Here is a 25,608-nt window from a genome sequence, read left to right as displayed (position 1 = left end):
GTCCTGAGCATTTTAATTAGTCTCTTTTCCTTCTTCTGATATTTGCACATTTAGATGCGTGGTTGCTTAAAAAGCCTAAAACTCACTCCCTGCTTTGTCAGTTGACCCACATTGTAAGGGCTGGAACATGTGCGACTGGCATTTGTGTGTCATGCTGTTCCAGGTGTGCCGCGAGTAATTAATTGTTCAAACAATTAAAAGTTTTTAATTGCTTCTCTCACTTTGGGCCAAAGGTGAGTCTGCGATTTGTAAAGCTCCACGTGTGTGTCTGTAATCACACCCTAAATGGTTATTACCATACCTACCAGCCAGTAGGTCATTGGGACATAGAATAATTAAAATAAATAAAGAGCAAAAGCCAGAGAGAAGCATGATAATGGTGCTTGACGTGAGTGTTTTACTTCAGCCTCCACAGGGCATTCACAGCCACTGACAGGTAGACAGATTTGGCTGCAGCCGGCCAAGATCTGCTGAGATCCGTTGACGAGCGGCTTATTCTGAAGAGGTGCCAGATTATCCCGAGGGCGACGGCTCCACGCTGCGTGTGTGCGTGCTTGCTTTTGTTTTAGCGCAGTGAAGAAAGAGGAGACAGGTGCCGAAGGCGAGCGGCCATAGATCAGGGCACTTGCACCGCGTTGTCAGAGCCCTGACATATTTGCTTTTTAGCAGCTTTATAGATGACACCGTGTCTGCTGCTACGTCTAATTTATCACTATAATTAATTCCACTTGCAAAATTTGTTATTGATCGTAAAACGTGATATGCAGTTAGGAAAAAATGTAAGACATGAGAATAATATATTACCATGACATGACTATTGTGGAATTTTCCCTAGTTTAAAGAACGTGATTATGTTTTTATACTGAGTGAGATGAGAAGATTATAAAACGCTAGTTAGCTTAGCTTAGCATAGGCAGAGTGGAAACGAGGGTCAAACCGGTTGGAACATAACAAAATGCACCAGCGGCGCTGCAGCTCATTCACAAGAAAACCCATTTTTCAGCTGGTAACATGCTAATTACTGTTTGTTGTTTGAGTAGGGCCTGTTGCCAGGCAACCAGATGAGAGACGGTTACTGGTCCGGCCCGGAAGCGGAGGCACATGCAGTCGGCCCGTTTACATTTAGGCTAATTGTACAAATAGAATGAGTAGTAGGTGATTCTGTCGTTTAATACAGATGTGACAGTGGCATCTAGTTTATTACAGACTAACACATTCACCTGTCACCTCCCTCCCTCTCTCTCTCTCTCTCTCTCTCTCTCTCTTTATCCTTTATTCTCCTGCTTCAGTCGCCTCTGTGGATTCCTCCCTCGTCCAGTCACGTCATTTTCACGGCGCTGCTCCCTCCAATCACCATCTGTCCTACAGGCTGTAACACTTATACTAGTTTTCTGTAATTAGACAATCACTTCCACATGTGCATCAAACCCCTTCAACCACTCAACCCCTACCTCGCCCTCCCATCCGCCCACTGCCTCCTTTTCCTCCCTCTGTTTTTCTTATTTCCCCGTCTCACACTCGACTACCCTCTGCGTGCCCCTTTTTTTCTCTCCCCTCTCCTTCTGATTGAATTACCATAAGTGCCGGCCTCGGCCAAAATATGCCAGCTTGTCCTGGTTAAAACTGTCCTGTTTCATACGCGAGACTGTGCGAGTGGCCGTGAGCGCTTCGTGGCGCATGAGGAACGCGCGGCTCAACGACATGGAGAGGCTGAAGACAAGGAGTGGAAGCCCAGGAGTTAGACGGAGCCCGGGCGGATGGAGATGGAGGCGCAGTCGTAAAGCGGGAGGGAGAGGGAAGGAGGCAGTAATGATCGCTGACAGAGCTGGGTTCACGACAGGTTCATGGTGACATCATGGTTGAATTTTGGGGAACATTTATATAGGAAAAACTCATTGGATGCACATGTGGACCCCCACCCTGCTCTCCCTGCTGCCTTTTTTTCATTCACACCAAAGGCAAACGCACCCAATATGCAGATCGGTGTTTATCGTGTTTGTCCCCATGTGATTTACGCCCGTTCTGCCCAAGGTGGAACAACTGGCCTCATTTATTCCCGCACCGAAGCAGCTCCTGCACCCTCCTCTTCTTCATGCTCTCTCTTCGCCAGCAGGTCTGTCCAGCCCTCAGCCCTGGTACAGTATGTTCTTTGTGTGTCGCCGTGTTTAGCTGTTTGGGAGACAGAAAAAACACACGGAGGAGCCCTGGGACCCGGAACGTGCTGATGGCGAACGAGTGGGTGGAACGGTGTCAGGCCTTGAAAACCATGGGTCTGTGGCGTATTGAAGGCTCCTGTAGGGTGTGTGTGTGTGTGTGTGTGTGCGTGCGTGCGTGCGTGTGTGCGTGTGTGTGTGTGTGCGTGCGTGCGTGCGTGTGTGCGTGTGTGTGTGTGTGTGTGTGTGTGAGCGTGTGTGTGTGTGTGCGTGTGTGTGTGTGTGTTTGTTTGTGTGTGCATGTGTGTGTGTGTGTGTGTGTTTGTGTGTGTGTGTTTGTGTGCGCGTGTGCGCGTGTGTTTGTGCGTGTGTGTGTGAGCGTGTGTGTGTGTGTGCGTGTGTGTGTGTGTGTTTGTTTGTGTGTGCATGTGTGTGTGTGTGTGTGTGTTTGTGTGTGTGTGTTTGTGTGCGCGTGTGCGCGTGTGTTTGTGCGTGTGTGTTTAATGTTTGTGTAAGTGTTCCTTTGCTCGTCGGCGTGCCTCTCATCCTCCGCATGCCTCTCCGAGCGCCACGCAGCTTCACATGACATCAATCCGGAGCAGTGGGGATAGTGATCTCATTACCGACGGCCTGTTGCTGATTAAAACCTGCCGTCTGCACCCTCTTCCTTCACCGCTGCTTTTATTTTCTCTCTCCTCCGCGTTGTCCTGGCCCCTCAGCCCCTCGACTCCGGAGTCGCACCATTCTGCGGTTTCTCCGCTGCCTGCTGCCAAAAAAGGGCCCCATTTCGAGCTCTGCACAAAGTTCTGAGCTCCGTGTTTTTTCTCCTCCGTTCGTCCTTCCTCCTCCTCCTCCTCCTCCTCCTCCGACGGGACGGTACCTGCGGGCTGCGGCGGAGCCCCTCCTCGCGCACCCCCCCTCACCGCTTTTACACCCGCTGACACCGAACTAAATTGAGGATTAAAGTGTGTGTGTACGCGTCTGAATGTGTGTGCGTGCATCAACGTGTGGACACACGCGCAGGAACGGACGGGCTGTTGTCGCCCTCAGGATTCACAGTCAGAAACGCACAGACGATCCTTTCACACTCAGACGTTACGCGCCGGCTCCTCGATGAGCCTTTAATTGAAGCAGGAGCACAAGTAGAGGCTTTTACTTTAGTAGTCATATAATGGTTATGTGTTTGTTTTTTTCTATTTTCCAATATAATAATTCTATTTTAATTAAATTCAAATGAAAATGAATTAAAAAACTCATTTTGCAAGTGGAATGACCTGTAGTTGTTTTATAGGTGCGGAAATGAAACAGTTGAGGGAAACTGTTCAAAGCCTTTACTGTGTGTTACTTACTTTTTCCATGAACACTCTCCACAGTCTTAAAAGCAAAATTTAAACATAAACGTCTTACAGATTTGATGGAACGTATAGGTCCTGGTTTATTCCTCCCTGTGCTGGTCAGTTTATAAGCTTGTTTCTCGAGCTTTACGCCGCTTTCTTCAGACATGGACTGTGAAGTGTGACTTTTCTGAGCGGGTTTTTTATGGTAGGCGACGCAGACAGGAGGCGGCAGGTAGCCTCGCCCCGCGGGCCCCGCCGGCCACAGCCCATGGGGTCAAACGTGTCTCGGGAAAATGTTTCCACGGCAGAAAGCGGCCGGGTCGCTTTGCTTAGGAAAATCCTGTAGGAGGAAAATCAATTTAAGCACGCGGAAATAGTCCGATGTGCTTCTGAGGCTAGAAGATGGAAAACAGCTCATGGTCACCAACGTATGCAGCGGGCTTTGAATGATTTCCACAGACGACACATATACCAGAGCCCTGCAGTGTATGACACATATAGGAGAGCTTTACTTGCATTTGGTGAATACTGTTCATATATTTGACGTAAAAGTAATTGTTTCTATTGTCCTGACGCATATTGATGCTGAGAGGCTGTATCACTTTCCCATCAGGGAAATGTAGTCCCAATAAAGCACTAAGTGGCCCCTGACTGGCCCCCAGCCCCTTGACTCCCACTCTGAGCGGCCCCCGTCCCAAACGCAGGGCTTCTGTAAACACGGCGCCGGAGCCCAGGGCTGACACTGATATCCCCCAAGGTGTGCAGCCCCCCCCCGCAGCACGTGTGTTCACGCGTTAATGAGCGCTTCGTCACTGCAGAGTGCGTCCGCGCACGCGCGCGCTCCTATCTTTGGACACTGAGCCGGGACCGAGCGCATTTAGAGACTCAAAACAAACAGCGGCAGAGCTGAAAGCCAACAAAAGGGTGTTGACTGACAGTACAGTGCAGAAGGAGCGGAGGTAGAGAGAGGCCGAACAAAGGGAGAGAGAGAGAGGGGGGAGCAGGCGAGGGGGGTGGGCGGCGAGTTGAAACCCAAGCTGTGTGGACCCTGTTTTCCCTTCCTTCGGGCATTCTGTGGCTGGTGAAAAATGTGCTGTATATTTGAAGTGTCGGATCACGTGACAGAGGCAGGGTTTGTGAATCAAAGTACACAATGATTTCAGGAGAGAAAGAGGGTGTATACTAGTGAGTGAGAGAGAGAGAGAGAGAGAGAGAGAGAGAGGGAGGTGGAATGCAACAGGCTGAGCTCTATCGCCGCTTGGAGAGCGACTTCTGACCAACAAACACCACTTCTCGGCTCCTCGGCGCAGCTTCTCCCCGACCGACCCTCGCTCCGCGCCGCGCCGCACCGCACCGCGAGGCGTTCACATACCAGCGCTGGTGAGTTCTCCCCCGTCCTCGAGTCGGCTCCGCCGCCGTGCGCTCGCGTCCGTGATAACTTTGGTGTCGGCGGCGTGCGAGAACAGAGGACATGTCAGAGCACGAGTGAGACGTGTGTGTTATTCCTGTCTCTCCTCCCGAGTGTGTGTGTGTGTGTGTGTGTGTGTGCGTGTGTGTGTGTGTGTGTGTGCGTGCGTGTGTGTGCGTGTGTGTGTGTGTGTGTGTGCGTGCGTGCGTGTGTGTGTGTGTGTGTGTGTGTGTGTGTGTGTGTGTGTGTGTGTGTGTGTGTGTGTGTGTGTGGGACAGCATGGGCATAGAGATTGAGTTTCCTGAGGACGGCCTTAATTGAGAACAGAGATTTGGAGACGGAGCAGATAGAACGGCGGCGACGAGCGGAGGAGGCGGGTGAACGGCGAACTCCAGGCCGCTCCACGCGAGGAGACGGACACTGGTGGAGACTGTGTGTCCTCATGTCTTTGCATCCATGGAAGCGCGTCTGTAGTTGTTCCAGTATTAGTCTCTTATTTGTGAATGACCACTACTCGGGGCCTGTACGCACATTTTAAAGAACAATAGCAATGATTAGTGGAAGATATGATATGAAATGATATTTCCTGAGTGTTGTGACCACCTCAGGCCATTTTCCAGCAGCAGCAGACTAAGTGACTGCCCCTGCCTGGAGGCTCTCAGCCAGCAGACTGGCTGTCAGGCTCGGATGGATCACTCCGTCATCGCCACAAATGGCCGAGAGGCCCCGGTCTACCTGGCTGCGAGCGCTGGCACTCACTCATCCCCCTGAAGGCTCTCTAAACAGGTTTCCGTCCACACGATTGCATAAGTGGGATGGAAACCGTCAAAGCGGTGTGTGTGTGTGTGTGTGTGTGTGTGTGTGTGTGTGTGTGTGTGTGTGTGTGTGTGTGTGTGTGTGTGTGTGTGTGTGTGTGTGTGTGTGTGTGTGTGTGTGTGTGTGTGTGTGTGTAAACTTGCTGACCCCCTCGCTCTTAAAACCTCTCGCCGATAATCATTTCAAATAGACTCCAAGGTGCGACATAGTCTTTATATATTTAGCTGCGTGTCCTGATTGATGGTGGTGATTAAGCGGCTGTTTATGAGCTTCCTCGCCGCCGTGGAGGCGAGCGGCGCGCGTCTAACACCACGCTGCTGATCCGTCCTGATGCGAGGCCGCGCTCAGCGCTGCTCTAGCGAACTGTTGCCGAATCTATTTCAGGCTGGTTTTCCTCAATGTCTGCAGGAATAAGTGCACAGGTCCACACCGGGGCACAAACAGCTGGGTGTAAACGATGCACGGTATATGAGCGCTCCCACTGTGGGAAACTGTGACACACTCACTGAAAACACCCTTGTTCTTCTTCCTCTACCTCCTTTTCGTCGCCGGGTCATTTTCTCTGCTGCTGAGTGAATCCTGTCCCACTGATCCCGGCCGATTCCTCAGCTCTCACCGCTGAGCATCTATTCTTCATGGTTGGTTTTTCCCCCCTTCAGTTTCATCATTTCTAAGAAACTTCTGGAAAGGTTTGTGTACTTTTAAGTGTGTGTGTTGGTTTAACTGCATTGCGATGTCTTCTGTGTTGTCTGCACTCTACAAACTGACAGCCCCTCAGGCTAAGGAGGATGTCTGGCTCCTCTCGTTCCCTCCGTCTCACTGGCTTCTTTCTGCTTTATTTTCTCAATACAGAAAAAAAATTGTCTTCTTTGCTTGCTCTCGTCAGCTGAGTTTGATTTTGCGCTGGCTTTTTTTTTATTTTTTTGCTTTTTTTAAGGTCATTACAAAAGTGGAAACTTTTCTCCCAAAACAAAGATGCGAGCGCTCGCTGCTTGTGTGTGAGAGAAGCGAGAGGACACAACTGCCTTTTTTGTCCCACAGAATCACTTGGAGGGAGATTGTGGGGGAGCGCTGATGTGCCCCGTCGGCTTCAGGGGTTTGGACGTGACTCGCAGTTGTTATTGTCGCCGTGTGTAAGTGTATCTGAGGCTCGGAGCCCCTTGAACGCGGCCCTAATCCTCGCTGTAGAGGATTAAACAGGCGCGGGGCACAGATGACGGCGCTTCGGGCCGTCCTTCGACTCACTTTTCACTTTAATGGTAAATGAAAAGCTCCCCGGCAAATGCCTCAATTAGGTCTGACCCGTGGCCAGGTTCCACAGCCTGGAGCGACAGGCGCTGACCCCAGCGCCGACCTGGAGACCCTCAGGAGCCTCAAAGCTGGCTCCACATAATGACAACATTGTGTGTTCGTACGAAACCTCACCGTCAGCGTCCGGAGCCACGACGGCCAAGAAAGTCGGCCTGTTTAAAGCCGTGCGTAAGAGTCAGGTGACTGTTGTCCGACCTACTGGTAATGGAGGAATGCAGCTGTCGAGAGCGAGTGGATCCGAGTTAGACCCTGTTTACTTGAAGTCGTCTGAGACGGATGTTTCTGAGTGATGAAGATGAGAAAATAGATCCCAAGTGCTGTTCTGAGGCTTAACGTATACGTCCTCCACCGAGCTAACGGCATAATTGCTCGCATAAACTTGAAAATATGTGTTTACCACAGCCAGAAACATTTAGCGGTTGAAAGATAGCTGTCACACGCTGGTGTTTTATGGCCCAGCAATATTTATATTTCTCAAAAGACATTTTTACTTGTCAGTCGGACATGAAATATAGTACGGCCATTTGTTGGAAAATCTAATTATGTTGTTTGAGGGTGATGGTGTCTGTGTTCCTTCTCCTCTGTAACGGTTCCTGTTTGTCAGCTCATCCCTGGCAACAATCTCAGATTGGATTGTGGTTTTATGGTTTACAGCTAATTGTTCCAGCTGAAGTCATGATTTGCATTTTGGCTGTTTTGGCTTGTTTTAGCTTTGCAGACTCAGACTTTGGGTTTTTGCGTGAGCACGTCGTGTTTAATTTGTATCCTTTCTTGGAGGAAGCTATAAAGGCTCTTGTTGTTCTGCGACGTCCAATGTGGCTCAGCGCAAAAAAAAAAAAAAAACATCATCGTTTCCTTAGTGTTTCACAGAGAATGGAAGAGGGTTTTCGAAGAAAAGAGGGAGCACAGCAGATAAGAAAGGCTCGTTTTGACAAAATACCCACGGAAGATGCTCAAACCACAGAGTACCCGCCTAGTTTCCAGCTGACTCACTGCACTGGAACCCACACGCCGGGAGTTTGGAAACAGAAAGATGACTAAATAGCCAGGAAGAGAAAAAATAACGTTTTTTTTAACTTTCTATTTACCGAAATAAGAAAATTAAAGTGAAGACATTTCAGTTGATGTGGCCTGTCATCGGTCCAGGAGATCAAAGTGTGTTTATCATCAGACAAACAGTGTTTGTTTCAGTCCTAGCCTGTATTCACACTCTAGCTGGCCTCAGCACGCTTATAGGACAGATTCCCTCCATAATAATGTAATCCATCTGAAAACGAATCAACCACAGCGTAAACCAAACAAAGGAGACGCCGTGATGTGATGTGGAGCTTAACATTTCTGCTCGCTGCTTCCAGTTTGGAGCAGCTGGAGCTTTTCCAGGCGTCTCTGAGCTCGGGGTCACATCTGGTCCTGTGGTCTCTGCGCCCCCCACACGACACCGAGACACTGGTAGTGGACGATGCGCCACCACCAAACCTGTGACTCAAGGACCAATATGTCACATGACAAAATCATTAATTAAAAATGATATGAAATGACATTATCTCTAGCTCTCTAGTCATCCGTTTCCATGGAAACTGTTTCGTCCCTAACAGAGTGGTTTATGTAGCTTACAGACAGAAAGTTCGGCTTTAAACTAAAATCTAAACCATATTTATAAAAAGCGTTTATGAATTAAATACGTTTTCAACAGCCATGATGCTGTAAAGTTTGGAAGTGTCCAGCAGATCCGATTCAAGCGCTCGGGAGGGTTTCACCATGATGGTTCTTGGAGTCTGGGAAGCGAGGCACGGGATCAAGACGCTTGAAGTCCGGTGTCAGTTTTTCACAGTCTGATGATTTATCATGTCTCCAAATCAGCGCAGCGTCTATCAGGAGATTTAAGAGCAATTACGGCTAACTGCGTTACACACCGTGACTGACTGCTCCAAGTCTCCCGGCCTTAATCTAATGGAGGATCTATACAATGACCTGACACAAAGTCATGTAACTCTGGCTCTAGTTTCAACAGCATTACGTCTAAACTCTATTAACTTTCAGTAAATTTATATATCGAGATAAAAAAACATCCAGTGACTCCAGGTCTGCGTTTTTCTGTCTCCAACAGGCCTGTTGATGTTGAGCTGTGTTTGTGTGTGTTTAAACTGCGTGACCACCTGGAAGCGCTGGTACCAGAGGCCGATCACAGAGAACAGGCCCAACCAGTGTGTGACGCAGGCCCGACCACTGGGCTGTGACAACACACGGGCCAAAAATAACACAGAGAAGAAGAAGAAGAAGAAGAAGAAGAAGAAGAAGAAGAAGAAGAAGAAGAAGAAGAAGAAGAAGAAGAAGAAGAAGAAGAAGAAGAAGAAGAAGAAGAAGAAGAAGAAGAAGAAGAAGAAGAAGAAGAAGAAGAAGAAGAAGAAGAAGAAGAAGAAGAAGAAGAAGAAGAAGAAGATAAGACAGAGAAAACCAACAAGAAGAAGAGGAGGAGACGGAGAAGAAGAAGAAAAAGATGAAGATGATAATGATGATGATGATGTTGATTTTGAACATCTACAACAACCCAACGTCCGCTTTCCCTCAACGCAGTCGAGTAAAGTGTCGGCCAGAGCAGAAAGAAATGGCGTCATGCTGCACGGGCGTTTGGCCAGAACCGGCCTTTTAACGGGTTTCTCCCAACGCGGGCCGGCGTCATGTGTAAAGGAGTGGAGCTCAGCGTGGAGGCGCGCTCATTAACGTGCCTGTACACATGTTTGCGTTTAGTTTCATAACTGTACCCTCAGACTTATTTGGAAAAAAGCACGGGGTTCAGTCGCATTCACACTCACCATAACCAGATCCAGATGATCTCCCTAATAAGCCCAAACTGTTCCATAAACTGCTTCTTGCCATTGAGTTCATAGGAAGCTGTTTACAACTAGTCGCTGTATACGGTGAGACCCAGGCGGGAGGAGAAAAAAAAAAAGCAGTCGGTTAAGTTGTAGCTTCATGTAAAAACAAGCCGAGTTGTGTGTTGCTGGAAAAGACGGAGAAATGGAAAGTCCCAGCGTTTGAGTGCAGAAGCTGTTTTTAATCCACGCAGTCTGGGAAAGGAGTGCATCGGTCGCGCGCGCATGTGTGTGTGTGTGTGTGTGTGTGTGTGTGTGTGTGTGTGTGTGTGTGTGTGTGTGTGTGTGCGTGTGTGCCTGGGTGTCACCCGGCACCAGATGACCCAGTCTGACCCGACCCATCCACGTCTCATGAAAGCATCATTGAGCCCTGGAGGTTCGGAGGCACAGCGCTGCTTTTGTTGCCCTGCTCAAGGTGGAGGGGGCACCGAAGGGGGGGGTTCCTCATTAGAGGGAGAGAAGCCAGTCTTTGGCCTAGGTGCATTATTTTATAGTTTATTCGTGGAAATAAAGCGCTTTCGTTCCTTTTTATGTCTCTCCTCTCCGTCTCGCCCGCTCCCTCCTCCTGCTCCACCGCGGTCGCTCTCTCTCTTATTAATCTGGTTTCCAGTGTGGCTCTAATTAATAGGACTGTGTTCGCTGCGTACACATGGCGTGGCCACATGCTCCAGGCTGCCTCCTCGCTTCTTTTCATTCTTCTCCGCCTGTGTCTTCAGCTTTTCCACGCTTTCTTTTTTTCTTCATCACAGTGCTTTCTATACATCTGGTTTTTATACCAGTGATTTCAGCCTTGGAGTTTCTACAGTTTGGGAGTCAACTGGAAGTCAGCGGACTCAGAAGCCGCATGTGTGGAGGCTCCTCCGTCCTATATTTACTCTGTCCTGCTCTGAGCTCGGTGTGTGTTTTTCGCCCATTACGTTCCCTGTGAACATGATGAAAAGCCCTGGAGCATGTGTGTGCGTCCACGCATGCGGCCTGCGTGTCCGCGCTGGTGCCGCTCTGTTGTCGGCCTTCAGAGAGGCGTGTGTCGCTGTCCAACGGGCCTGCGTCGCACCAGCCTGCGTGCGTAAACCTCTCTATAATCGCCGCATGTTGTCCAACCTGTGTTCACCGACCACAACAACAGAATATGAGGAATATGGCTCTGAAATCATGCAGTCAGCTGACTTTGGGATTATGTGTGCATGTGTTATGTGTGTGTGTGGGGGGGGGTCTCATAGTAACAGATACCTGATTGTGTCTGCTCTGTTTCCTAACAACCAAACCTGAACGTGTAAACTCTCTGGCTGCCAGAAACACGGAGGACCCCTCAGCAGCCAACTCAATATCAGACATGTTGTGGTGTCCGGCTTAAAGGGTTAGTTCGCCCAAATTAAAAACAAACAAAGGCCACATTTTCGTAGAGGCTGGATGCTGTTGTGGTCGGAACTTTGTAATAAGGCGCAGCCACTCGTTTCCACGTCTTAACCAGAGTAAACACATTCTCCACTCAGGTTTGGATGGACTCGCTGTAGAGGTAAATGCTCGTGAACACGTTTAAAGTGAGGCGAAACCTCAGGGTTGTGTAGTGCTGCTGTGGCCATGTTAGTGGAAAGACCAGTGTGGAAAGTTTTCTAAGTGACCACTGACAAATGTTCATTCCTTGTTGTTGTAGCATGTTTGAGCCGACGGAGCTGAGCTGTGAAATGTGGCACCGGTGCCATGAGACGCATTAGCGCCGTGACGCTCACGAACACACCTTTGTTTGCGAGCCTTTGTGCGGACGGCGCTGGATGGAAAGTCTTTGCCGTCGCCGGCCCGTCCCGAGCGCTCGCCTCCCGTCCTGCAGCGGACCCGAGAAAACAAGACATTCTTTGGCCGGGCCCGTATTTACCGCAGGTCCGCCGCAGAGGCGAAGCCCCGCCCACGCGCGGAATCAGCGAAGGGGATGCGAGTCGCCGAGGAGGGGGGAGGAGGGGGGGGGGGGGGGGTGCCCGGGTTTACCTTAGCGACGGGGTCAGCGAGTCCCGGGCGTCAGAGGAGCTAGCAAGGTGGCGGAGCACAGAGGCCTCGCCTGTCGCGGTAGAGGGTTAATGGCAGCCATGCTGTGACGGCCGGTCTCTGGCAGGCTGGCAGGGCGAACACACAGGGGCCTTTATGACGCAGTCGCTACGAGTGGAATCACGGCGCTACTCGGGAGACGGGCCGAGCGGCGGTGGAAACGCCGCCCGCACCGTCGACTCCCGCTCGCTGCACTTTCTGTTCAGTGTTTGTGTTTGAGACATGTCAGGGTCCACTATTCCACTATTAACCCCCCTGCTTCTCCACAGACCCCCCCCCCCTCGCTCTACTCAGGCCCCTCCCGGGCCGGATGGCACCGGCCCGCTTCGCGCTCGCCACAGAAGACACCTGACGGGAGACGCGGGCGCCGCCAATGTCGAGGGAGGCAGACAGGAGTCAGGCCAGCAGCTGCGCATTCAGGATGGCGGCCAACAGGGAGCACCACATCCGCCACGTGGCCGGCTTCCCGCGCGCCATGTACCCCTTCGCCTTCAACCCCATGAGGAGCCACTCCCCCTTCGACCTGCTGGCCAGCAGCCACCTGTTCGGCCAGTTTGGAGCTGACCTTCCCAAAGAGATGGCTGCGCTGTGTGAGTAGTTACGTTAGTTCTTTATCCAGGTTATCACATCCACAACTAAAACCACATCACATAGGTTCCATTAATCATGATTAATATACTACTGTGTTAATTCCTTGATGGAGAGTGAGTTCCCGTCTAGAGCCACAGGGGGCGCTGTTGCACTTCATCCTAAATTCAAGCGCTAATGCAACAACACAGACGGTTGTTCTCAGTTATACAGCAGATGTTTTACTAGTCTGTGTGACGTTCTGCAGCTTGCTCCTTTACCCTTACTATTATATCTTATTTCAATAATACACCTTTTCTCATCAACTCCTCCAACAAGTCCTTTGTAGTTGGTCACCTGCTTGGGTGTGATGTCAGCAAACACACAATGTGTAGTATCATGTTAATACACATGTGCACGTGTAGCTTCACCTTCATGCCACAGGAGTAAATCATGCTCTATGTGATACCTGTTAACCTAAAAACTGATGTTTGTGTTTCTTTGATGAGTGAGAAAGAATCCACATGAACAACAACACCAGCCTTTAGCAGCTAAAGCTCAAATCAATTGAGCAACTGCCATTAGAGCAAAGTGAACAACGTTGTCAGTATTTGATATGAAACTTCAAACATCTTAGGACGTGAAATGAGTGATCGTGAGACGCTCCCTGCTGTCATTCATATTCATTCAGGAAGTTATTGTTAAGAGTTGGGGAAGCCTGTTTAACTGAAGTACTTCTGCGTAGTCTCGCCAGGAAAGTGAGTAAAGACATGATGTAATCTCTGGGATCTGGCAGGAACAAGTCAATATTTCTAAAATTATTTGGAAAAACCTGAATTCTATGTTTTACTTTTAGCTCAAAATTCTGTTGCGATCATGTTTAGTTGATATTTAAAGTCGAGATATTACAAGGTCTATTGTTCCACAGTGAACACACCGTCCTCTCATAGTTTCTGTACTAGTCACATCTTGTTCTTTGTCATGTTTTGTGTGTGTGTGTGTGTGTGTGTGTGTGTGTGTGTGTGTGTGTGTGTGTGTGTGTGTGTGTGTGTGTGTGTGTGTGTGTGTGTGTGTGTGTGTGTGTGTGTGTGTGATATTAGTAACATGAACTGAGGCTTGTGTGTTTTTCTTTGTGCCTGTCATCACAGGCACTCTGCTGAAGCACATACACACATAATAGTTGGTCTGTGGACACACACACACACACACACACACTTCTGCTACCACTCTGCACATTCCGACACAGCTCACAAACCAGCACACTCTCGCCCCTTGCCTCACTTTTGCGACGATGACCACAGTGAGACTTTGTGCAAATATGTGCGGCGGAGTTGGAGGAGCTGCTGCCCGACACAGACAAAGAGAGAGAGAGAGAGAGAGGCCATTGTTCAGCACGGTGTGTTTGTGTCAGACATGATGACAGGATGAATAGCTGAAGAACCTGATTGTAAATACTTGTAATGGGACTCGCTCCTTTTACAAGTTGTGCGTGTGTGTGTGTGCGTCCGGGCGCCCTGTGCTTTAAGTTGCCGAGAGCTGTAGGAGTGAACTTGAACTTCTTTGTTAAAAGAGAAGAGAAATGGGAAAAGCTGTTTTTTTCCTCTTTTCTTCGCCTTCTACCATACGTTCCCTCTGCATTTGTGCCTCTTTTCTCAAAGCAGCAACAGGGGGCAGGGTGCGGGGTGGGGAGGGTAATTGTCTCAAGGTGTGGAGAGAGCCCAGCAGGCTGACACTGTGCAGCTCTGCTCCCTGCGGTGCGTCATTGTGTGTGTGTGTGTGTGTGTGTGTGTGTGTGTGTGTGTGGTGTGTGTGTGTGTGTGTGTGCGTGGCCATCATGGTGACAGACAGGTAAAAACTTTACTAAGACCAAGAAGAGGTGGGGACTTCTGTGAGAACACAATGTCTGAGACAAGTTAAGGGAAGTGAAACTAACAGGAAAAGAGAAGAAATTGAAAAATAGAGAACTGTAAAGGATAAAGAGTTTGGAGCGTATGAAGCCACAGGCAGGACAACTTGGGAATATGTCTGTGTGTGTGTGTGTGTGTGTGTGTGTGTGTGTGTGTGTGTGTGTGTGTGTGTGTGTGTGTGTGTGTGTGTGTGTGTGTGTGTGCGAGGCGGTGTTAGAGCCCCAGTGGGGGTTTCTTCCAGAGTTCATCCCTCTTGAAAGAGGGAAGGAAAGGGAGGAGGAGGACGGGGGAGGCCGTCTCGAGCGCAAACTATCCAGACTCTGACCAGTGTGTTTCGCCTGCAGCGGAGTCTCACTTAGACTGAGTGAAGTATCCAATAAGCTCCAGGAGGGAAGATAAGTGAATCCATTTGGACCCAGTTGAAGGAACGGATGAGATGAAGTACAGCAGAAAAAAGGAAGGAACTGACTAAAACTTTAAGTCATAGATGAAGATGGACCATCAGCATAAAGTAACAAGAAATAAATAATTCATTAACTCGTGCATTAATTTGTCTCCCTTACACATCCTCATATTATTTAAAAGCTGGTGCATCCGTCACGATTTTCGTTTTCCTCTCCTAAATTCCTAGAAACTTCCTGGTAATTTTACAGAATTCCTGAATTCCAGAAGTACCTGATTAGCAGTTGGCTAAATATATGTGTTCAATTGTTATTAGCTCAGCTGCAAATGTTAAACTTGAAGTACACTGCATTCATTCGTTTGGTTTAACATTGATCTGCTGTATTTGGGCCACACTCTCTTCTGTTGTGGCACCAAATGCAACCTAATGCTGAAAAACGCCAGAACTAAGGAGCAGTGGACGAGAGCGGGGCGTGATTTTATTTGCAGAATATGAAATATGAAGAAGTGAGCTGAAAAAGTTGAAGGAGACAAAAGGGGCTGTTTTGCTGCGCGGCCAATGGGAGAGCGGGTCCACTCGGCCCCGGGCCGGCGTCCCGCCCTCTCCCCACCTCCTGGCTCTGCACTGGGAGAGCCTGCAGATAGCAGTGTCTGTGCTGGAGAGTGAGGGAGATCAGTTACAGCACACGAGCGAGCGAGCTGGAAAAGTAGACACGAACGGCAGTCGGAGGAAGCTCTCTGCACGGACGCTTTAGAGGCGCGTGGAGCGAGCAGGACGCCGAGTCGCAGGAAGCTCTCTCTCTCCCGGCGCCTGTGTGAGCCCAGCTGCAGGACTGTGGCCGCAGCATGTTCGACTGCATGGAGGCCCTGGGGCTGGGCCCCCGGCCCCTCTTTGATGTGCCCGGACAGGGCTCCTGCATGCTGGGGAAGACCGGCCCGTACTTCACCGGCCTGGACCCCTTCGCCTGGGCCGGCACCGGTAGCATTCAGTGTGAGTACTGTGTGTGTGTGTGTGTGTGTGTGTGTGTGTGTGTGTGTGTGTGTGTGTGTGTGTGTGTGTGTGTGTGTGTGTGTGTCCTTATCAGACTTCTGGTTTTGTTATCATCCAGCTCTCTCCACAGGAAGAGTCAGATTCCTTTGGGTTCTATGCAGCCATTCTCACCCTGCAGTTTGTTTGTTTATGCTCTCAGGCTGCTTTGTGAGTGTGACTGAGTGACTTGGGGGTGGGTGTGTGTGTGTGTGTGTGTGCGCGTATTTATACATCAGTGCGTTTGTTTTCTGTATGAATGACTTGGCATGATTGACAGGTCTTTTAAACAATGCGGGACTGTGACCCGGCAACGTTTTCAGGAATCAACAGACGCCACACGAGAGATCGGAGGCAAATGGGCCTTGAAGTCACACAGAGTCACAGTCATTTAGCTACAAACAGGTTGCTCACAAAAGATAAGGGAACCCATTAACGAAGGAGTCACTCCTCTGTGAGTGAGGAGTCTTTGCTTTTCCTGCGGCCTCTTGTGCAACAGCTCCAGAATAAAAATCTGGCTGCAGGATGGGGGAGTTCAGCGATGAAGCGCTGCCCGTCTCCTGACTGCAGCCGCAGGATAACGTTCTGACAGCTTTTTAAAAAAGACGTGAGCCGACGAGGCACAGATCGCACCCGCTCTGCAGAAAGCGACTCTGAGGCGTCTCCACCTGAGCCACGCGTGCGCGGCCGCGTGGTCCGAGCCTGTTTATCCCCAGTCATCGCTCAGGAACCGGGGCACGGAGCGCCGTGACGTCCACAGCCCTCACTAATGATGACGGATGGGCTGTCGGGATGACAAACACCACAGCAGGGCCTGTTTCAACTCGCTAAGGAGCCCTGCCAGATGCCAGCCTGAAAGACAAACGTCCACAAGTGCTCATTAATCACCTTTGCTTCGCGGAGGACGTGTGTTTTTGTTTCTTTTTCTCCAACTGCAAAGTTAGAGAGAAACCCAGAATCTGCGAAGTGTCAGTGATGGGACTAAAACTCTCTTGGATCAGCGGTCACTATTCAGTGTTTTGCTTCCTTCAACATGGAGATCGTTGAACTCATTTAAAATATTTTATGTCATTCCAGTAGAAATGAGACATAAATCCGCGCTCTCTCATGGTTAAGCTGTTGAATGTTGGATTCAAGGAGCTTTTCCTCTGCATCAGAGGTGATGCTGATCCGGCCCAGTGACGGGTTCGTTTGTTTTCCTGTATGTTCTGGTGGGTGATGCCCGTCCCGGCTGCTGAGAGCTCGCTGGTGTCTCTGCAACACATGGTTTTAGTTCTGTGTGTCGGGGGCGACATCATCCCTTCCTTTTTTTTTTGTTTGTTTTTTTTTTCTATGCGAGGTCGCTCAGAACCTCTCTGCCTTCCTTTGTTCCAAGGTCAGGAGACGTGAACCGGAGCAGGAACGTGCCAGAGCCTGAGTTCCTTTTCTGTTGGACTTGTTTAGAGTTAATCGATCTGGGTTCAGTTACAATCACAAAAGGCCAATTAGGAGGTGGGAAAGAGGCTGGAGGTTCTGGTGTTCTGGGCCCAGAGGGGAAATGCAGGGCTCCTCGTTGGGTGATAATCTGCTATTCAAAGATGCTCTAAACATGGGCCCTGATATGATCTCATATAATCTCATATGATCTCATATGATCTCATGAGGAGGACCTCTAACTGTGAGGCGCTGCCGCTGCCAGTGGCTGATTTGACTCTTCCTTACACTGAATGCGTGCGGCGTGGTTGTGAAATAGCTGTGGCGGCGGCGGTGAAAGGGAGACGCCGCTGGAGGACGGGCAACCTCGGTGAACCTGGAAATTCAGGTTTAGTGGGTCGGCACGCGGCCGGCATTGCTGCGGCTACAAGAGAGCGCCTTTGTCCGTCCCTGCGTTTAATAACCAGCAGATTAAGCCGCGGTAACAGGCGAAGCCGGAAACGTGAACGTGGTTGATCTCAGTAAGTTGCTTTTTCAGACTTTAGAGTAAATCACCCTAAAACAAACGTCTGGAGGGCTGGTGAGTCTGTTTGTGCTGCATAACTGGACCTTCATGTTTGTTCGTGGCTTAATTGACAAACTTCACTTACACTTTAAATAAGCAGCCTTTAAAACTCTGTGTCCTGGTTGCTTCCTAGTTTGAGGCTGGTGCTCTCAGGAGGGAGGAGACGGATGACGGTTGGAAGTCTGATATCAAAAAAAAGAGAGGGGGGGGGGAGTGAAAGCTGGATTTATTGGGTGCTGTAAAGAGAAAGGTTGCTTTGTATGGGTGATGATGAATGGGAAGAACAAACCCAGACTTAACTACCTGTCCCATAAATGCAGTCCCCCCCAAACACACACACGCACACACACACACACACACACACACACACGCACACGCACACGCACACACACACACACACACACACACACACACACACACAGGTTTTGTGTCCAGCTTCGCTTTGCATTGGACATGGTCAAGCTCAGCTGAGCGGTCTCTGCTTTTGTTCAGTCCAGATTTTAGTTTGTGTGTGTGTACGATCGTGCGCGCGCGCGTGCGTGCGTGTGTGTGTGCGTGTGTGTTTTATGGAGCTATCTGCTGGACAGTGGCCTTCTTTTTACAGGCATGAGACAGGAAGGGCTCCTCCTCCTCCTGCTTGGACAGGAAGGCAGGAGAGGACAGGGGGAAGAGGGCTATTAGTTGGGGCTGAGCTGGAGGGGACGCTGGTATTGAACTTAAAACAGCTGATGAAAGGGACTGTCACTCAGATCTCCCGGATCTCCTCCCTACTGTTGTGGTAATTACTCACTCAGCATGTTTGAGGTGAAACTCTCCCCTGCTGTTTATCTTCTTATGAATTACAACACAGTGCAGCGTCTTTGTGCGTGAGTCACATTCGCCGAACTCCCCACAGTCTCTTAGTTGTGTGTTATTTGCGCTGACTTGCATTAACTTAACGCCCGGTGACGTTTTCAATGTTATTGCCATTCACCGCTCCGTCCTCTCCGTCCAAACGCACACACACACAGACACATTCACGTGTGCGTGCGCATTCTCCACTCTACTGCTGAACATTTTGTTGGGTGAGAAGTTAAGCACAAATGGAGCTGGGCTCATTTTACAGAGCGCTCGGTGAGAGACGCGTCAGTCTGTCCGTTTCTGCTGTGGACGATGAATCCAGCGACGGCTACAGCCTCTGGGTCAAAGTCTGGCTGGGTGTGATGTTGGCAGGTCGGCCCCAAAGACCGCATGCCTCCTCACTGCCTGCTGCTGTTTCATTGGATTTGATGTCTTTTCTCTTCGGTGTGAAGTTCAACCGTCAGTCTAGAGTTGGAGGAAAGTGCAGTGTGGCTGCAGACACAACAGCAGCTCCGAGAAGCCGATGGAATATAAAAAGAAGCTTGTTAAATGAGGATCCATTTAAGACGACGGGGGGACACTGTCATGCGACAGATTCACAGCTCCGGCTGCAGGAGACGTTGCAGCTCCTGCCTCCAACAGATGGATGTTGTGACACGCCGAGGGGTGAGTCGCGGGTTAAGGAGGACGAGGTATTTTCTCAAGCGGAGGCTCGGGGGCTGAGCTCAGTTCAGGGCGATGACAGCTGCTGACAGTTCTTGGCTCCTCTTCCTTCTCTTCACTCACTGGGCACGGTTTAACCCCCCCCGCTCCTGTTGAGTCACGCCCCCCCCCCCCGCCCTCGCCACCTCCAGACCGTGTCGGCCGCGGCCTCTCGCCTGGCGCCGTTTCACCGTCAGCCGCTTTTTCCCCACTTGTTCGACCGGTGGCGCTTTCGCATTGTCGGTGTTGCTGTATAAACAGAAAACAGCGATCGGGTTTCTGGGCCGCGTGCGTCGCCCTCCACTTTACAAGGCACACCTGGGATTGAGCGGCCCATGAGCGAAAACATGACAGAGTCTACTGTTTATACGACTTAGAGCCTTGAGCTATGCTGAGAATACAATAAATGAGTGGTCAGGGAAATAAAAACTGGGTTAAGTTACCTATGAACTAACATTATACCTGCAGATTGGTTTTCTGAATTATTCTGGGATCAGTTTCCAGGTATCAGCTGCCTTCAGGTGATCGTTGTCAAACCTGTTGGTTGGTTCGTTGAGAGATGCTTGTTTTATTTGTACCATATATTGAGAGGTGAATGCTAATATCTAATGTAGTGAGAAATGTTTTTGTTTCGTGTCACTGAAGGTTTGAACTTGTTTTGTTTCTCAACAGGCTTTAATTGTATCATGGCCTGAAACACGTGCCTTAAATGGTTTCCCTTGAGATGATAGTGGGTTGTAGCTTGGTGGCACAGCTGAAGGATTCCGCTGTAACAATGACTCATTTCATTGTTAATGAATCTGCCACTATGTTTGAAATGTTCTCATTTTCTTTAACATTACCATTTTTCCCTAATTATTGTCTCTTTCTGTTGTGAAGTCAGTCTCATTGAGCGTTGTGTGAGCTTTGAACACATCCTGCACTTAATAATGGCCTTCATGAGTCAAGGTCAAAGTTAAATGGCCAGAATGTATCTTCACCTCTCGACCGCTGGGACGCCCGTGTCCTCGTCCTCACCTCTTTGCTCCTTTCATTTTCCCCTCTGTGTTTTTACTAGATCTCCCCTTTGTGCCTGTGCCTTTCTGTTTCTTAAATCCTAACGACGCCTGTTAATGGCAGGCTGTGGGTTCACCTTGGGGTTGGGAGCATTTGGTCCACTGCTGTGCCGCCCCGGTGACGGTGGCAGGAGGGGCTGCCGCTTTGGGCTCTTGACCTCAGATTCTTTATTTTTACTAGGAAGGGATGCGCGGATGGCGCTGTTGATGTGAATAGCTGCCCAAGGTGACTGGATCCCAATAAAGAGGCTGTCGGCCCGGCTGGGGGCCTGCTGCCCATCCCAGGCCCAGCGTTTATAGGGCCCGCTTATGAGCCCGGGCAACTATTAAACCCCGTCCAGCCTGAGCTGAGGAATTTAGGGCCAGGAAACAAGCGAGTGGGGGGGGGTGCGAGTGGACACGGGGGGTGAAGTTGGGGTGAGAGAAGCTGAAAGTTGAAAGGCACGGTCAGGGGAATCCGCTGCTCCCGTGGCCGTCACTTTCAAATACGAGTCCCCGCGTCAGGTTCAGGGACCCGTCGTCCTGCTGGAAGTATGTAGCATTCAGCGCTCCATCGGCAGCCGTTCGCCGGTGGGCGGCAAATGGTGCCGTAGTGCGTGATGCCTTCAGGCGAGACAGACTGAGGCAGCAGAGGGAGACAGGCGAGTCCCATAAACGCCCCGCGTCTGTTTGTTCACATGGGGCTGTAGGTATTATAGGCAGGTCAGGGCGGACAGGCTTTCACATAAAAACACACACACACACACACACACAACCACACACACACACACACACACAAGCATTCAAATGTCACTCGCAAAACCCACAGAGGTACGCTGCTCCCCCACTCGCCAGTAAATGGAGAAGCCAATCAAATCTCAGCTGCCAATCAGCGTTTTATCAGCAGGGTCATCTGGCCATCAGCTAATTGTGTCTCTTTTAAGTCCTGTCAATCAGCAGAGCCCCCTCCCCCCCCCCCTTTCTCTTAAAAATGTCTGCCTTTGAGCTCGCCTTCTGGCTCCAAGGGGTGTCCCGCGTGGGGTCGGGGGCTGTTTGTCCACCACTCACTCCTAATCAGCAGCATTAGCAACTGTATGAGCTTTCATCATGCTTTCAAAGGCTTCACACAAACAAGGACCCGGGGTTTCAATAGATGCTTTTCTCTCTCCCCGCAGCGGTCGAGACGCAGAGCACCAGCTCCGAGGAGATGGTGCCCAGCTCCCCTTCGCCTCCCCCGCCCCCTCGGGTCTACAAGCCGTGCTTCGTGTGCCAGGACAAGTCGTCGGGTTATCACTACGGCGTGAGCTCCTGCGAGGGATGCAAGGTAAACGCAGCCGGAGACACGTCCGGCCCCACGAGGTGTTTACAGGGCGTGTGTGAGGTGAAGAGCTGAACCAGAGCAGGTCTGGAGCCTGAGCTGTTGTTGAGCCGCCCCCTGCTGTGTTCTCACTGCCACTGCATGTTAGTTAGTCTGCAAGGTTTTGCGAGAGTATTTTGTGATTGAGACGTCCCGTGTTTTCGGTGTCAGGGCTTCTTTCGCCGCAGCATCCAGAAGAACATGGTTTACACCTGCCACCGGGACAAGAACTGTCAGATCAACAAGGTGACCCGCAACCGCTGCCAGTACTGCCGCCTGCAGAAGTGCTTCGAGGTCGGCATGTCCAAGGAGGGTGAGTGTGTGTGTGTGTGTGTGTGTGTGTGTGTGTGTGTGTGTGTGCTGTTTAACCCAGACGCCCGCTGACCCACGCCTATCACCCCCCCCCCCCCCGCAGCCGTGCGTAACGACCGCAACAAGAAGAAGAAGGACGTGAAGGAGGAGGCGGCGGCGCCGGAGAGCTACGAGCTGAGCGGCGAGCTGGAGGAGCTGGTCAGCAAAGTCAGCCGGGCTCACCAGGAGACGTTCCCGTCGCTGTGCCAGCTGGGCAAGTACACCACGGTGAGCGGCCGCGCGGTCCCGCAGGTCCGAGGCCCGGGGCCGACCGGCACGCACCAACGCCCGCCTCTGCTTCTCTCGCAGAACTCCAGCGCCGACCACAGGATACAGCTGGACCTGGGCCTGTGGGACAAGTTCAGCGAGCTCTCCACCAAGTGCATCATAAAGATTGTGGAGTTTGCCAAGAGGCTGCCGGGCTTCACCACGCTCACCATCGCCGACCAGATCACCCTGCTCAAATCTGCCTGCCTGGACATCCTGGTACTGGCCTCCGACCGGCCGCCGTGGATCCCGCTTCATGTTATCCCTTCTCACGGTCCACTTCATTCATTCTACTCCCTCTGCGTAGATGCTGAGGATCTGCACTCGTTACACCCCAGAGCAGGACACGATGACCTTCTCCGACGGCCTGACTCTCAACCGGACGCAGATGCACAACGCCGGCTTCGGGCCGCTCACGGACCTGGTGTTCGCGTTCGCGGGTCAGCTGCTGCCGTTGGAGATGGACGACACGGAGACAGGGCTCCTCAGTGCCATCTGCCTGATCTGTGGAGGTGGGTCTGGCTTCTCGCTCACCCGGGGTCCTTGCTGGACGCCAACGAGATGTCACAGCTTTACCTAAGCGCCTCTTTTCCTCAGATCGTATGGACCTGGAGGAGCCAGAGAAGGTGGACAAGCTGCAGGAGCCTCTGCTGGAGGCGCTGAAGATCTACACCCGCCGCCGGCGCCCCAACAAACCCCACATGTTTCCCCGTATGCTGATGAAAGTCACAGACCTACGAGGAATCAGCACCAAAGGTCAGTGGAGGCTTCGCATGCTGCAGAATTAAGGCTCAATTAAAACTATTGGAATAATATGCAGCATTTCGTGAATGTGACCATGTGACTATAATAAGACTTAATGTGTGTGGATTTCCCCGCAGGAGCAGAAAGAGCCATCACGCTGAAGATGGAGATCCCCGGGCCCATGCCGCCGCTCATCCGGGAGATGCTGGAGAACCCCGATGCCTTCGAGGACAAAACCGAGTCGGGAGACGGCGCCGCCGCAGCCGCTCCCCCCACCGCTCCCGCCGCTCCCCCCACCGCTCCCGCCGCCGTCAAGCAGGAGGAGAAAGCCGCGGACGAGTCGGCCGTGGAGGAGGAGGAGGAGGAGGAGGAAGACGACTACTGGGACGAGGAGAAGGAGAAAGGGGCGGACAGTGACGGGGAGGTGTGGGGGGAGGCGGCGGCGGCGGCGGCCATGCAGGTCAAAGGTGGGAGTGGGAAAACGCAGTGAGAGCGGAGCGCCTCCCGCCGCATCGCCGAGCTCAGCAATATCAGGAAAACCTCACTCACCCAGTTAGGCTCTTCGACGACAGCGGTGCCGCAAGCACCACATACTGTAATGCTGTACAGAGACTGGACCGCGTCGCGCATAGGACGACCCGGGACAAGCAGAAGCACTAAGCGTCAGTGGGCTGAGGCGAACAGCACCAGAATCACTGCGCCAAAACAAAACGGAAAAGCAATTTCAAGCGTGGGTCCACGCGGAGCGGACGCCTCTGCTTCCTATAAGGGCTTTGCTTCGTATGAACAGATGGTGGACCTGCATCTGCCACAAATATCTTCTCAAACTCTATGTTATTGCTATTCAGAGATTCGCTACTTATTTTTTTATCGTGTTTTTTTTCTCTAAGCATGTTCTTGCATCGGCGTTTTGTACATAATTCAATCCGTTTCGACTGGACTCGCGTGTTTGTGACCTCTCCCTGAATTCATGCGCTTCTGCCCCTGACGTAGAACACGAAGCAGGGCAAGAACAGAGAGAGAGCAGCTGCAGAGCAGAGCAGGCCTCGCAGGAAGGCGACCTGACAGGAGGGAGGGTGGGAGACGGTCACGTTCCGAACAGAAACGCATCTCAGCACTGCTCGTCAGACGTGACGCCGCAAAACGAACCCGTGGGGTAAAAGCTACGTCATCTCAGGGTGATTCTGCGAGGAAACGTGGGCTGTGCAGCTCCATGATGCTCGAGTACGCGCAGGTACAGATAAGCCATAAGACTTTGTACAGGTGAAGAAACACAATCTGCCAAACAGACGAGATCCTTAAAAGCAGTTTACTCCACAGAGAACCTCAGGAGTGTGTGTGTGTGTGTGTGTGTGTGTGTGTGTGCGTGCGTGTGTGCGTGTGTGTAACTGAGAGCTTTTGACCAACACAAAGATGTGATGATTTTGTCACTGCACCCTGTCTGTTGTGTCTGTTTGTAAAAAAAAGAAGATCCTGTTAAACTGACGTAGACGTAGAAACAGCAGAATGTGTGCGAATGTGTTGAATCGCTCACTATGAACTTTGACGCTTCAAGGACGTGGACGGTTTAGCTGATTGATGGTCAGACATGGGTCTAAGAAGCTGAATTTTATCAGTGAGCATTAAATTGGGAGTTTTCATTGTCTGATGTGAGGGAGGTAAACATGCAGTGTCTTACTTTAAACACGCACACACACACACACACACGCACGCACGCACGCACACACACACGCACACACACACACACACACACACGCACGCACGCACGCACGCACGCACACACACACGCACACACACACACAGACAGACAGATCATTTTGCACATCCTCAGCCAACTTTGCATGTTACTTAGTATTTAAACATCTCTGCTTCACATAATCATGTTATTTTAGGCTTTTCCTGTTACTTTTACCTTGTGTTTTTGAGCTGGTGCAATAAAAAGCCATGAATCGGCCCCAGTGGCCTCAGCTCTACACATCAGCATGTAAATAAAAAGACCAAAGACAGACGTCACATTGCATTTGGACTGAAACTAAGGAGGAGGAAGTCAGGAATAAAAACGGTTGGGGGTCGTAGTTTTAAAAGATGCGGACCTTGTGTCACTTGTTACTTTTGTTGTTGTTTTTATTTGCTGTTTATCTCGTCTTACTTTCCTTCTATATATTCGAGCTCTGCAGTGTGAAGGTAATTTGACTTCATTCAGGGAATTCAGGACGTCATGAGTTCTGCCTGACCTTTTTAACAAAATAGCTCTGATGCGCACATGCACACACACACACACACACACACACACACACACACACACACACACACACACACACACACACACACACACACACACACACTTTTTTTCACTTCATTTTTACAGCTCGTCCATATTTTGTTTGCTCTTTGTTGCTTATGTTTGCTGGCTTGTTGTTTGTTGTTGTCTTTCATGTATTTTGATAAACATATTTTTATTCTCAGACTTTTCAGTGTCCAGTTGTCTTTACTC

At 50.7% G+C, this 25,608-nt stretch overlaps 1 protein-coding gene across 2 annotated transcripts; it reads left to right on the top strand.

Annotated features, from left to right (window-relative positions):
• The first annotated feature begins 2,611 nt into the window (after positions 1 to 2,611).
• LOC114855534 (retinoic acid receptor gamma-A-like) lies at positions 2,612 to 25,581 on the top strand. 2 transcript variants are annotated; one of them, XM_041070879.2, is made up of 10 exons: positions 2,612 to 4,870; positions 12,208 to 12,528; positions 14,757 to 15,805; positions 21,571 to 21,719; positions 21,924 to 22,065; positions 22,168 to 22,331; positions 22,413 to 22,589; positions 22,678 to 22,882; positions 22,968 to 23,126; positions 23,252 to 25,581. In XM_041070879.2, exons 3-10 carry the CDS (start codon positions 15,661 to 15,663, stop codon positions 23,602 to 23,604), a joined length of 1,494 nt encoding a protein of 497 aa, XP_040926813.1. In that variant the 5' UTR covers positions 2,612 to 4,870; positions 12,208 to 12,528; positions 14,757 to 15,660; the 3' UTR covers positions 23,605 to 25,581. The 2 variants fall into 2 exon arrangements, with proteins under 2 accessions (XP_040926813.1, XP_029006597.1); XM_029150764.3 differs by lacking the exon at positions 14,757 to 15,805 and having other exon boundaries at positions 2,614 to 4,870.
• The last annotated feature ends 27 nt before the right edge of the window (positions 25,582 to 25,608 follow it).

This window comes from Betta splendens, chromosome 5 (genome assembly GCF_900634795.4).
Source record: "Betta splendens chromosome 5, fBetSpl5.4, whole genome shotgun sequence".
In the NCBI taxonomy this organism is placed as follows: domain Eukaryota; kingdom Metazoa; phylum Chordata; class Actinopteri; order Anabantiformes; family Osphronemidae; genus Betta; species Betta splendens.
This window is presented reverse-complemented; position numbering and strand designations above follow the sequence as displayed.